Source organism: Leucoraja erinacea, chromosome 38, assembly GCF_028641065.1.
Source record: "Leucoraja erinacea ecotype New England chromosome 38, Leri_hhj_1, whole genome shotgun sequence".
In the NCBI taxonomy this organism is placed as follows: Eukaryota; Metazoa; Chordata; class Chondrichthyes; order Rajiformes; family Rajidae; genus Leucoraja; species Leucoraja erinaceus.
The window spans coordinates 11,908,824-11,922,924 of NC_073414.1; the positions used below are offsets into that span (position 1 = coordinate 11,908,824).

The window sequence follows — 14,101 nt, forward strand, 5'->3', positions numbered from 1 at the left end:
ACACACTAGGGAAATGTTACAATTATACAATTATACAAACCTGTATATGTTTGGAGTGTGGGAGGAAACCGAAGATCTCGGATAAAAACCATGTAGTCACGGGGAGCACATACAAATTCCGTAAAGACAAGCGCCCGTAGTCAGGATCGAACCCGGTTCACTGGCACTGCAATCATTGTAAGGCAGCAACTCTAACGCTGCACCACTATTGTTGCAGGGTTTCAAACTGACAGACATTTCCATGACCATATGTTTCACTGTAACTGAACTACTTACACTGTTGGCCCGCAGATCAATTGCTGGAAATTTCCTGGTGATGCATTTGATAGCAGGCTCCATGTGTTTCTCTGTTAGGTATGGTAGTTTTGTCTTGGGATCTGAACATGTCTGTAGGAGGAAGACACAAAAGATCAATATTACAAATCAAGCCAAACCTCTGGTGTTGTGCAGTGAAACAATTAGGGGTGTCCAGCATAACCAAGGGCTGCACAGTGGCATGGCAGTAGAGTTGCTGCCTTACAGCGCTTGCAGAGCCGGAGATCCGGGTTAGATCCCGACTAAGGGTGCTGTCTGTATGGAGTTTGTAGGTTATCCCCGTGACCGCATGGGTTTTTGATGGCACACTCCAAAGGCATCCATATATGTATGTTAATTAACGGTGCATGTATACATTGTCCCTAGTGTGTGTAGGATTGTGTTAATGTGATCGGCACAGACTCGGTGGGCTGAAGGGCCTGTTTCCTTGCTGTATCTCTAAACTAAACTAAACGTCAGATGGACAGAGCACCTGGCACGGCAGCACCAGTGGTGCAGTGGTAGAATTGCTGCTACAGGTCTGGGTTCGATCGTGACTATGGGTGTCTGTACGGAGTTTGTATGTTCTCCGTGAGACCATGTGGGTTTTCACTGGTTGTTCCTTGGTTTCCTCCCACATTCCAAGGCCGTGTGGGTTTTTAGTTTGATTTTCGGTATGTGTATTACAGTGTGCAGAGGTTAAAATATAAGGGGTAGGCCATTTGGGAATGGGATGAGGAAAAACTTATTCACCCAGAAAGTTGTGGATCTGTGGAATTCACTGCTGCAGAAAGCAGTGGATGTATTCAAGAGAAAGTTAGATTTAGATTTTAGGGCAAAAGGAATCAAGGGATACAGGGGGAAAGCAGGAGCGGGGTACTGATTTTGGAGGATCAGCCATTTACATATTAACTGGCTATGCTGGCTTGAGGGGCCGAATGGCCAACTCCTGCACCTATTTTCTGTTTCTATTTTCTATGAATGGTGGCGCTGGGTCGAAGGGCCAAATGGCCTCCTCTTGTACCTATTTTCTCTGTTTCTAAATCTCCCACTATGACAACCCTGTTAGGATTTGGAGCTGTATGTAGCTCCTTTTATATTTGTTTTAATTCCTGTGTATTTGAGAACAAAACCCCAAGAACTTTCGTTTTAGCATACGTCAGAGTTCACTATATCAGGCCACCAGCTGCACTAACATCCTGAGGCAGGATGTCAGGCAGGAGACTGCTGAGAGCAAAGATCCTATAGCAGAGCTCTGCTACAGGATCTTTGGCTGAGAGCAGCTTGCACTACGCCAGGAAGTAAAGCTCATGAGAGCGACAAGCCTGGTGATCTGTGGCTCGGCAGCACTTCAGCTGGGTGGGAGTAGCAGAAACCTCCGCCGACCTTAGGCCAGGATAACTTTGCCTTTGTACTGTAGCTATGAGCACACTCGCTGACACACACATGCACAGACACATTCATGCAGAGACACACACATTCACCAACACAGACACACACTCCAAAACACTCATTCATGCAGAGGTGCCACACACACACACACTCACAGGTACACTCACTGACACACGCACAGACAGAGACACAAAAGACATGCACACATTCACTCACAGACATACATTCATACAGAGGTGCCTCCCACACACATTTACAGAGTGGCACACACACACTCAAGTGCATACCGAGGTGCCCCAGACACACACATAAAAGCACATGCACACAGACAGGGACACACAGACACACACACTCACTGACCCACGCTCAGACAGAGACACAAAAGACACACACACACACACACTCAAGTGCATACCGAGGTGCCCCACACACACACATAAAAGCACATGCACACAGACAGCGACACACAGACACACACATTCACTTACACACATTCCAACAGAGGCACCCCACACACATACACACAGGGTGAAATTGACATAGACACGCAGAATCAGAGTGACACATGGTGACACTCATGCAGAGATGCACGTACACACACATGCACACACGCAGTGAAACTCACCCACACACTAACAGAGGGAAAATCACAAAGACATACACACACAAAGCGACACTCACTGATTCACACACACACACACACACACACACACACACGCACACACACACACAGATACACACATACAGTAAAGTGACACTCATATAGATATACATATGCACACACATAGAATGGCACACATATGAACTCATGCACAGTGTCACACACATACACAGCATCACACACACAAAGAATGACATACACATAGTGTCATACAGCATGGAAACAGGCCCTTCAGCACAATGACATACCATCTAACCCCTTGACACTAGGCAGGTCCAGACTAATTGAGGAAATTAAAATCCCCTACTGCAACAACCATATTAGTCCGACAGCTGCCTGTATTCGCCTGGCAATTTGATCTTCTAATTCCCATTGACTATTTGGGGCCAGAAGTAAACTCCCCACAAGATGATCATCATTGCGTTTTTATTTCTCAGTTCCACCCATGTAGCCTCACTGAATGCATCATCCCTAATGTCATCTCTGACTTCTCCCGAGACATTCTCATTAATAAAGCAAACCCCCTTGTATTTTACCCCCACCTCTTTCCTATGGCAGCTATACCCTGGAAAATTAAGCTGCCGGTTGTGTTACACACACCAAGTGAAACATAGATAGTCTTTAACACCCCCACACACACACACACGCTTACACACACACACGCACACACACACACACACACACACACACACACACACACATACACGCACACGCACACGCACACACACATGCACACACACACTCATACAAAGTGGAAACAGTCCTTTTCACCCTGGCCACCACAGATGCACAGTGGGTAGAGCTGCTACCTCCTAGTGCCAGAGACCCTGCTTCGATCCGGCCCAGTTCCTCAAAACACGCAATCAACTTAGTAAAATACGACATGACTGTCTGCAATTAACATATTTTCTTCCAAATGGGAATAAATCCTTTTCTAAAGAATCCTCTGCAATCCCTACCACTAGCATGCAGATAAAGCCATGCTATACTTAACTAGCCCATTGTCTAATTTTTGATGACCATTTTTGCGATCTACAATACCACAAACAGGGGTGGACAAAATGATGCAGTGGTAGAGTTACTGGCTTACAGCGCCAAAGACCCAGGGCCGATCCTCACTACAGGTTCCATTTAATAAATTCCATAAATTAACCCCAGTGTGTAGGAAATAACTAGTGTACAGGCGATCCTTGGTTAGCATGGACTTGGTGGGCTGAAGAGCCTGTTTCCATGTTGAATCTCAAAACTAAACTGAACTTTAGTGTCATCTGTAAATTTATTAATCATGCCTTCTACATTCTCTTCCAAATTTATTGATATAATCCACAAACATCCATGGGCCTAGCACTGTTCCTGAGGCACACCACTGGTCCGAGTTATCCAGTGCGAGAAACAATCTTCCACCATCTCACTCTCCTTCCTTCCACAAAGCCAATTCTCTATCCAGTCAGCTAGCTCTTCCTGGATTCCATGCATTCTAGCCTTACACACAAACTCTGATTACAGGGCAGCCACGGCGGTGCAGAGGTAGAGATGCTACCTTACAGCGCCGGAGACTCGGGTTTGATCCCGACTACAATGCTGTCTATACAGACTTTGTACGTTCTCCCCTTGACCGTGTGGGTAATCTCTGAGATCTTCGGTTTTCTCCCACACTCCAAAGACGTACAGGTATGTAGGTTAATTGGCTTGGTGTATGTGTAAAAGGGGCGAGTTTTGGGCACCATGTTATGGCAAAAGATGTTGTCAAGCTGGAAAGAGAGCAGAGAAGATTTATGAGGATGTTGCCTGGATGCGAGGGCCTGAGCTGTGGGGTGAGCTTGAGCCAGTAGCATTCTATTCCTTGGAGCACAATAGGGTGAGGAGTGATCTTATCGAGGTGTATAAAATCATGAGAGGATTGGATCGGGTAGACTCAGTCTCTTGCCCAAAGTCGGGGAATCGAGAACCAGAGGACATGGGTTTAAGGGATGTTGGGAAAGATTTAATAATAATCTGAACAGTAACTTCTTCAAACAAAGGGGAGTAGGTGTCTGGAAAGAGCTGCCGGAGGAGATGGTTGAGGCAAGTACTATCACATTGTTTAAGAAACATTTTGACAGGTACATGAATAGCACAGGCTTAGAAGGTTGATGTGGACAAGCTTTTCCCTTTGAGAATAGGGAAGATTCAAACAAGAGGACATTACTTCAGAATTAAGGGACAGAAGTTTAGGGGTAACATGAGGGGGAACTTCTTTACTAAGAGAGTGGTAGCGGTGTGGAATGAGCTTCCAGTGGAAGTGGTGGAGGCAAGTTCGGTGGGATAATTTAAAAATAAATTGGATAGGCATATGGATGAGAAGGGAATGGAGGGTTATGGTATGAGTGCAGGCAGGTGGGGACGAAGGGAAAATAATTGTTCGGCACGGACTTGTAGGGCCGAGATGGCCTGTTTCCGTGCTGTAATTGTTATATGGTTATTGTTATATGGTTATGGGCCAAACACAGTTAGGTGAGACTAATGGAGAGGGAGAGTTGGCGGGTGTGGCCAAGTTGAGCCGAAGAACCAGTTATCACACTATATGATTCTATGAGAGGTGGCAAGGAACATTAATGCCTCACTAGTGGCAGGCAGTGATTCGCTGCAACTATTCTCAGTGTAAAAGGCCGACAGTCTAACAGTGGGCGCGGGACAGCATTCGTGCTCGGTTATGATTATCTCCAACTAGAGCGAGTCTAACCATGAACTCCAGTAGAATTACTATCGTCCAGTACCCTATGACATTTGTTCTCCGCCACCAGATGCCCTTGTCCCTCTTCGTTGGAGAGGCTGTGGATTGGGAAAGTGCTGTTGGTGTAGCCTGAGCGAGTAAAAGTGGTGCACACTGTAGCCACTGTGTCGGTATGGAGGGAGGGGTATTTATGGTGGGGGTCGGGGTGCTTAACAAGCAGCTGCTTAGTTGAGTAAGGAGCCAACCTCCTTGACCCTCAGGGCCACACTCTTCCCGGATGTCATGGAGCCAAGCAGCAGGAGGATCTCAGTGAGCCAATAGACAATCGACAATAGACAATAGGTGCAGGAGTAGGCCATTTGGTCCTTCGAGCCAGCACCACCATTCAATGATCATGGCTGATCATCCACAATCAGTACCTCATTCCAACCTTCTCCCCTTTTCCCCTGGTGTGGTCTCACTAGGGCCGTGTACACCTGCAGAATGACCTCTTTGCTTCTATACTCAACTCCTCTTGTCATGAAGGCCAACATGCCAGTTGCTTTCTTCACTGCCTGCTGTACCTGCATGCTTACTTTAATGGACTGATGAACAAGGACCCCCAGATCCATTTTACTTCCTCTTTTCCCAACTTGACACCATTTAGACTCACATTTATCCACATTAAACTGCATCTGCCATGCATCTGCCCACTCACCCAAGCTGTCCAAGTCACCCTGCATCCTCATAGCATCCTCCTCACAGCTCACACTAACACCCAGCTTTGAGTCATCTGCAAATTTGCTAATGCTACTTTGAATCCATCCAAATAATTGATGTATATTGTAAACAGCTGCTGCCCCAGCACTGAGCCTTGCGGTACCCCACTAATCACTGTCTGCCATAGTGAAAGAGACTCCGCGATCTACTCTAGCTATGATGCGCCGGCACTAGCAGGACCTCGCTTTGACTCTCCTGAAACTTCGGGTCTCACACCCCCGAGACATGCAACAGACCCCAACTCATCCTACATCACATCTACGTCTTCAATCAAGGATTCCTGGCCCACCTGAACACCACCAAGGACCTTAAACTCGTCTGCCTCCAGGCCGCTCCTGCCACCGACACTCCGTGACTCGACCGCCTGCAGGCCCTGGGCCCCAACGCTGGCCTGCGCCACCTGCCCGAACACCACCAGGCCGAGTCCTGCGACGCCATCTTGGCCACGAGGAGCAGCTCCAGCACTCACCGCCTCCCGGACCAAACTCAGGCCTGGAGCATCGAGGACGCTGCCGTCGCTGATCTCCACGTCAATGCTGCAGCTGACCTTCAACTGCCCACCGATGTCGCCGATCCTCGCCACCTCACCAACCATCCGCCCACAGGGACCTCCCACGATATGCCCGCTGACCCAGACTCCTTTCCCCGCGGGCCTCCACAATTCACTCCACCGATCCTCGCCACTCCACTGCTCTCCAGCACACCGCAGCCATCGCCTTATCCGAGTCCTACGCTCAGCACCGGGCCTGAAGCTTCCACGCTGCAGACTCCTACTCCACAGAGTTTGACTGCGTGGTCCCCTAATCCAGGGAACCTCAGTGGTTGTTCCACTGGGTCTTCCCCTTCCCCCTCAAACCATGTGACCCCAGCTCTTCCCCACCCCCAGTATGGTCCTTACACACCCTCCCTCACTGACCAACCACCACCCCCCCCCCCCCCCCCCCCCAGACATCGCCTCTGCCCTAATCTACTCCCCTGCCTTCCTCCGGCCCCAACCCCCCTTCTTGCCGTGTGTTCACCATCCCCCTGACCCCCCCCCCCCCTCTCTGATACTGAACAGTCTGTCCTCAGCCCCACAGCCTTACCCTTGTCCCACTCCATCCCCACCGTTTCTTCCTCGTCCGGAAAAGCAACCAATCCCCATCTACTGATACTCTCCTCAACCTACCGGAGTTGGTCCTTACCCTTAATAACTTATCGTTTGACTCCTCCCATTTCTTCCAAATACAAGGCGTAGCTATGGGCCCGAGCTATGCCCTGCGTCTTTGTAGGATATGTCGCCATAAATCATATACTAACACATCTAACCTCGCCCATACTTTGACAGCTAGGCACCTGTCAAAGCAAAGCCACTGTTCGGTCTGAATGTCTGTTTTTAGTTCAATTTTTAGGCCTATTTTTAGATGTTAATTTTAATTTTAAAGCTGTATGTATTTGTTCTGTTTTTATTAACTGCACTGATGGTAGCTGATTGAGAAACAATTTTTCATTTCTTATGTGTAAGTAAGTACTCAGTTAAAATGACATTAAAGTAATACTGAAATACTGAATACTGAATAAGGACCATCCCCTCATCCCAATTCCTCCGTCTACGCCGCATCTGCACCCAGGACGAGGTTTTCCACACCAGGGCATTGTAGATGTCTTCAGGGAACGTGGGTTCCTCTCCTCTACCATAGATAAGGCTCTCAACAGGGTCTCTTCTATAACCTGTGACTCTACTCTTACTCCCCATCCCCTACTCGTAACAAAGGCAGAGTCCCCCTTGTCCTCACCTTCCACCCTACCAGCCGTCACATACAACAAATAATTCTCCATCATTTTCGCCACTTCCAACGTGACCCCACCACTTGCCACATCTTCCCATCTCCTCCCCTGTCTGCTTTCCTTGGAGACCGCTCCCTCCATACCTCCCTGGTCAATTTGTCCCTTCCAACCCGAACCATCCCCTTTCCGCCTTTCCGGCACTTTCCCTAGCAACTGCAAGAAATGCTACACTCGTCACTTTACTTCCCCCCTTGACTCCATTCAAGGACCCAAGCAGTCTTTCCAGGTGTGGCAGAGGTTTACCTGCGCCTCCTCCAACCTCATCTATTAAATCCGCTGCTCTAGATGTCAGCTGCTCTACATCGGTGAGACCAAGCGTAGGCTTGGCGATCGCTTCGTCGAACACCTCAGCTCGGTTCACATTAACCAACCTTTATCTCCCGGTGTCTCGGCATTTCAATACCCCCTCCCATTCCGAATCCGACCTTTCTGTCCTCGACCTCTTCCATGGACAGAGTGAGGACCACCGTAAATTGGACGAGCAGCACCTCATATTTCGCTTGGGCAGTTTACACCCCAGCGGTATGAACATCGACTTCTCTAATTTCAGGTAGTCCTTACATTCTCCTCCCCTTCTCAGCTCTCCCTCAGCCCACTGGCTCCACCTATTCATTTCTTCTTCCATCCCCCCCCCCACCACCAACACATCAGTCTGAGAAAGGGATTCGGCCCAAAACGTTGCCTACTTCCTTCGCTCCATAGATGCTGCCTCACCCGCTGAGTTTCTCCAGCACTTTTGTTTACCTTCGATTTTTCAGCATCTGCAGTTCCTTCTTAAACACGTTAATCCCTACTCTTTGTTTCTTGTCTGCCAACTAATTTTCTATCCATGTCAGCACTCCACTTGCAATAACATGTGCCCTAATTTTGCCCACTAATCTCCTATGTGGGACCTTACCAAATGCTTTCTGATAGTGTCAGGTACACTATATCCACTGGCTCTCACTAGTCCATTTTCCTGGTTACATTCTCAAAACATTTCAGAAGATTAATCAAGCATGATTTCCCCTTGGTAAATCCATGCTGACTTGGACCCATCCTGCACTGTTATCCAAATTCGGGGTGTCCAGTTCTGGGGACAGATTGAATAGGCTGGGTTTATTTTCCCCAGAGTGTTGCAAGCTGAAGGGTGACTTGGTAGAGGTTTATAGGTTGCTGAGAGGCAGAGATAGATTGGATAGTCAGATTCTACCTCCCATTCCAGGGGTAGCAAAGCTAAGAGGCCATAGTTTTAAGATGAGAGGAAATTGTCTTAGAGAGGACCTGAGGGGTTAGTCTTTCAGAGATTGGTTGATATCTGGATCTCATTGCCAGAGGAGGTCGCGGGAACGGATAGAATCAGAGGCACACAGACAGGCACAAAGAGGCAAGATGGGGACAGATATTGTCCGAGAGTAGGTGGATAGAATCAGTGTGGATGGGCACGGTGGTGGGCTGATAGCCTGTATCTGAACTGTGCACCATGTTGACTCCATGACTCTGCCTGTCCAGAAGCGGAGAATGCTCTGGGACCCCTGTTGGGCTGGGGTCACCATGCCACGTGGGAATGTATGTGTGGGAGACCTACTCCTGCCAGCCTCCTACTTACACAACGACAGACATGTCCACACCTGTACTGTACCCCATTGTTATACAGCGACAGACCCATCCCCACCGATACTGTACTCCATTGTTATACAGCAACAGACACCGGCCCCAACTAGTACTGTACCCCAGTATTGTACAGCGATAATCTCATTGTCATAAAGGGTTGGAGTAAAATTAGGCCATTCAGCCGATCAAGTCTACTACACCATTCAATCATGGATGATCTATCTCTCCTTCCTAACCCCATTCTCCTGCCTTCTACCCATAGCCTCTCACACGTACTAATCAAGAACCTGTACCAAGAACCTGTACTAACCTGTACCATCCCCACTGGGACTCAACCCCAGTGTTGAACAGTGAAAGACCCATCACCACTGGTACCGTAACCCAGTGCTATACAGTGACTATCCTGCGCTCATCGATACTGTACCCCAGTATTATACCATCACAGATTCATCCCAAGCAGAACTGAATCCCAGTATTATACGACGACAAATCCATCGCCATCAGCACTATACTCCATTGTTATGCAGTGATGGACCATCTCTATGTAGCTATTTCTCTGTGACATCGTTCTTTTTATTGCAAAAGGATTTGAGTATAGGAGCAGGGAGGTTCTACTGCAGTTGTACAGGGTCTTGGTGAGACCACACCTGGAGTATTGCGTACAGTTTTGGTCTCCAAATCTGAGGAAGGACATTATTGCCATAGAGGGAGTGCAGAGACGGTTCACCAGACTGATTCCTGGGATGTCAGGACTGTCTTATGAAGAAAAACTGGATAGACTTGGTTTATACTCTCTAGAATTTAGGAGATTGAGAGGGGATCTTATAGAAACTTACAAAATTCTTAAGGGGTTGGACAGGCTAGATGCAGGAAGATTGTTCCCGATGTTGGGGAAGTCCAGGACAAGGGGTCACAGCTTAAGGATAAGGGGGAAATCCTTTAAAACCGAGATGAGAAGAACTTTTTTCACACAGAGAGTAGTGAATCTCTGGAACTCTCTGCCACAGAGGGTAGTTGAGGCCAGTTCATTGGCTATATTTAAGAGGGAGTTAGATGTGGCCCTTGTGGCTAAGGGGATCAGGGGGTATGGAGAGAAGGCAGGTACGGGATACTGAGTTGGATGATCAGCCATGATCATATTGAATGGCGGTGCAGGCTCGAAGGGCCGAATGGCCTACTCCTGCACCTAATTTCTATGTTTCTATGCTTCTATGTTTAAGGACAGAACTACAGATGCTGGTTTATGCTCCCTCAGGGTCTGAAAAAGGGACTCAATACACAATGTCACCCATTTCTTTCCTCCAGAGAGGCTGCCTGTCAAACTGAGTTACTCCAGCATTTTCTGTCCAACTTCAATGGAGACAAGCCATGTGGCCCGTCAATTCCATACCGACCATCAATCACACCAGTCCTATGTTTTCCCAATTTTGCATCCACTCCTTATTCATTAGGGACAATATACAGAGGCCAATTAACATATAACCCTGCATGTCTTTGGGAAGTGGGAGCAAACTGGATCACCTGGAGAAAAGGCCGCATTTGGAATATTGTGAGTAATTCTGGGCACCATATCTGAGGAAGGATGTGCTGGCTCTGGAGAGGGTTCAGAGGAGGTTTACAAGAATGATCCGACTAATGAGTCGGTTATCATATGATGAGTATTTGTCGGCACTGGGCCTGTACTCGCTGGAGTTTAGAAGAATCAGTGTGGACCTCATTGAAACATACAGAATAGTGAAAGGCTTGGATAAAGTTGATGTGGAGAGGATGTTTCCACTAGTGGGAAAATCTAGGAATAGAGGTCTTAGCCTCAGAATTGAAGGATATTCTTTGAGGAAGGAGAGGAGGAGAAATGTATTCAGGTAGATGGTGGTGAATCTGTGAAATTCTTTGCTACAGAAGTCTGTGGAGACCAAGACAGTATATTTTTAAGGCATGGATAGATTCTTGATTATCATGGGTGTCAGAGATTATGGGGGAAGGCAGGAGAATGGGGTTTGGGGGGAGAGATAGATCAGCCATAATTTAACGGCGGTAGACTTGATAGGTCGATTGGCCTAATTCTACTCTTATCACTTATGACCTTACCAAACCCAGACGGTCATTGGGAGAACGTGCAAACTCTGCACAGACAGCACTAGAGGTCAGGATCGAACCTGGTCTCTGGCGCTGTTAGACCTGCTACCTGCTGCCATTTCTGAGCCAGTGCTTCCAGATATCACCCCGAATGGTCAGGTACAAACTCTAAACATCATCTCTTCTCGTGGAAATCTTCCAACCTCATCAACTCCTTCATCGATCAGAACACAACTCGGTCTGATCTTAACAAACGAATCCAATCGTGGTTATGCTACAAACATCAAAATTAATCCCAAGATCACCCATGTGAATGTACCACACCTCGTTCCCCTGCATTGATATCTTGCTGTCATTCCCATCAAACACAATTTGCACTTTACTATCAAAGTTATATCCACAGTTATATCCTTTAGACAGTTAGATCCTCAGCTTAGCAAGATGACTTCCCTTTAATGGGTGCTACAAACCTTCTGTTACCAGTCTGAGTCATGAGATTCAAGCGGAAAACAAGGGAACTATGACTGAAGTGTACTTTCTGAACACATATACTCACCTTTTTAATATTGTAAATCCGGACGAGAATACCTCTCCCTCGATCATTCAGAATGGAAAGTTTTTCAGCAAACTTGTGCTGCAATATTCGAGACATTCTTGCTCCAGAGCAGTCGTTTCAGCCACGGCGAGCAGACGCAGAGTCTCCAGAGACTGAAGTGTCTTACAACATTCGTCGGCCCGTCTCCCTCTATCGCTCATTGGCGGAGCAGATCGCTTTGCAGAAACGAGAAGTTGCTTGAAGCTTTTGACGTGTTGTTTGCCTCTCGAGCAGCTCTGCTCCCACAAGCCACTTCCTTCCTCTTGTCTCCGTCAAACACAACTGTCACTGACCGCCATCTTACAGCTCAGTGACACAGGTCTGAGCAAACTGGAAACACAGGCCTGGACAAAGAGGCAACGGGCTGGAGCAGTAGGCACAGGCCAGGCCTCGACACCAGAGTTCAGGCAGTGAAGAGGAAGACCAGAGTGCAGACTGCTGGGCAGATAACGGCAGCTCACCTAATGGCACAAATGTAACTGGGAAAAGTTCAAGACCAAAACAATTGCAGCATTTTTAAGCATCGATAATGGAGAAAGAGCTGGCAGGAGGTGATGATGGTTGACTAAGGTGATGCCTTTACATCCATTGCCTCTTTACAACCGTTATATGCTGGGCAGAATGTAGAGAAGTTCATGACGATATTGCCAAGTTACAGGGAAAGGTCGAGCAGGCTGGTACTTTGTTCATTGGTGCCAGAGGCAGAGGGATGACATTATAGAGATGTATAAAATCATGAAGCAATAGATATGGTGAATGCACAGAGTCTTTTACCCAGAGTAGAAGAATCAATAACCCGAGGGATAGATTTAAGGTGAGAACTTAAAACAGTTCATGTGCTGCACTGTTCTATGTTCTTAGTAGAGCACAAGAACAGGCCCTTCAGTCCCCAATATCTGTGCCAAACATAATGCCAAGGCCCATGTTTTATCTACCTTCACATAATACCCAGCATATCCGTAGGCTTATCCATAAGCCTCTTAACTGCCACTATCGTTTTTGTCTCAACCACCAACCGTGGCAACATTCCAGGAACTCCACACCCTCTGGGTAAAACAGTAGCCCTGCATTTCTGCTTTAATCTTTACCTCTCTCACAAAGCTATGCCCTCTAGTGGTTGAGCAGGGGAAGATTTAATAGGAATCTGATAGGCAACTATTTCACTCAGGTATATGGAACGAGCTGTGGAATGTACAATAACAATATTTCAAAGATATTTGGACAGGCACATGGATAGGATAGATTTAGAAGGATGTGTGGAATGTGGACAAATGGGACTAGCTTAGATGGGACCAGCAGGGCCAATGGACCTGTTTCCTTTGTAAAGAAACATAGAAAATAGGTGCAGGAGTAGGCCATTCGGCCCTTCAAACCTGCACCGCCATTCAATATGATCATGGCCGATCATCCAACTCAGTATCCTGTACCTACCACCTGATCACTTTAGCCACAAGGGCCACATATAACTCCCTCTTAAATATAGCCAATGAACTGGCCTCAACTACCTTCTGTGGCAGAGTGTTCCAGAGATTCACCACTCTCTGTGTGAAAAATGTTTTTCTCATCTTGGTCCTAAATGATTTTCCCTTTATCCTTAAACTGTGACCCCTTCTTCTGGATTTCCCCCACATCTGGAACAATCTTCCTGCATCTAGCCTGTCCAACCCCTTAAGAATTGTGTAAGTTTCTATAAGATCCCCCCTCAAACTTCTAAATTCTAGCGAGTCCTGACATCCCAGGTATCAGTCTGGTGAAACTTCTCTGTACTCCCTCTATGGCAAGAATGTCTTTCCTCAGATTAGGAGACCTAAACCATAAGCAATACTCCAGGTGTGGTCTCACCAAGACCCTGTACAACTGCAGTAGAAACCTCCCTGCTCCTATACTGGTATACTCCTATAAGGTATGACTCCATACCTTACCCAAAAAAGCTTGTCATATTACATTCAGTCCCTTCATTAGAGCGTTGAGAGTGACTTCCCTGGTCATAGTTTTGGAGGATTTTAACAAGGCCACCGAGAGCTTCCAAAATACAAACATCACGTTACCTGCCCCACCAGAGAGGAGAGAACATTCGACTATTGTTACACTACAATTAAAAATGCATATTGCTTTGCTGCTCGTGTGGCTCTGCGACACTCTGATCATTGTTTAGTTCACCTTATTCTGACCTACAGGCAGAAACTAAAAT

The 14,101-nt window shown here is 47.2% G+C and overlaps 1 protein-coding gene across 1 annotated transcript in view; it reads right to left on the reverse strand.

The window, feature by feature from the left end:
* Window positions 1-13,789, reverse strand: part of LOC129714287 (nck-associated protein 1-like) — a 204,256-nt gene extending 190,467 nt beyond the window's left edge. Inside the window, exons 1-2 of the mRNA XM_055663845.1 lie at window positions 11,872-13,789; window positions 277-387 (exon numbers count right to left, since the gene is read on the reverse strand). Of these exons, the coding sequence (XP_055519820.1) occupies window positions 277-387; window positions 11,872-11,967 (207 nt within the window). The 5' untranslated portion in view covers window positions 11,968-13,789. The remainder of the gene's footprint in view (window positions 1-276; window positions 388-11,871) is intronic.
* Between the last annotated feature and the right edge of the window lie 312 nt (window positions 13,790-14,101).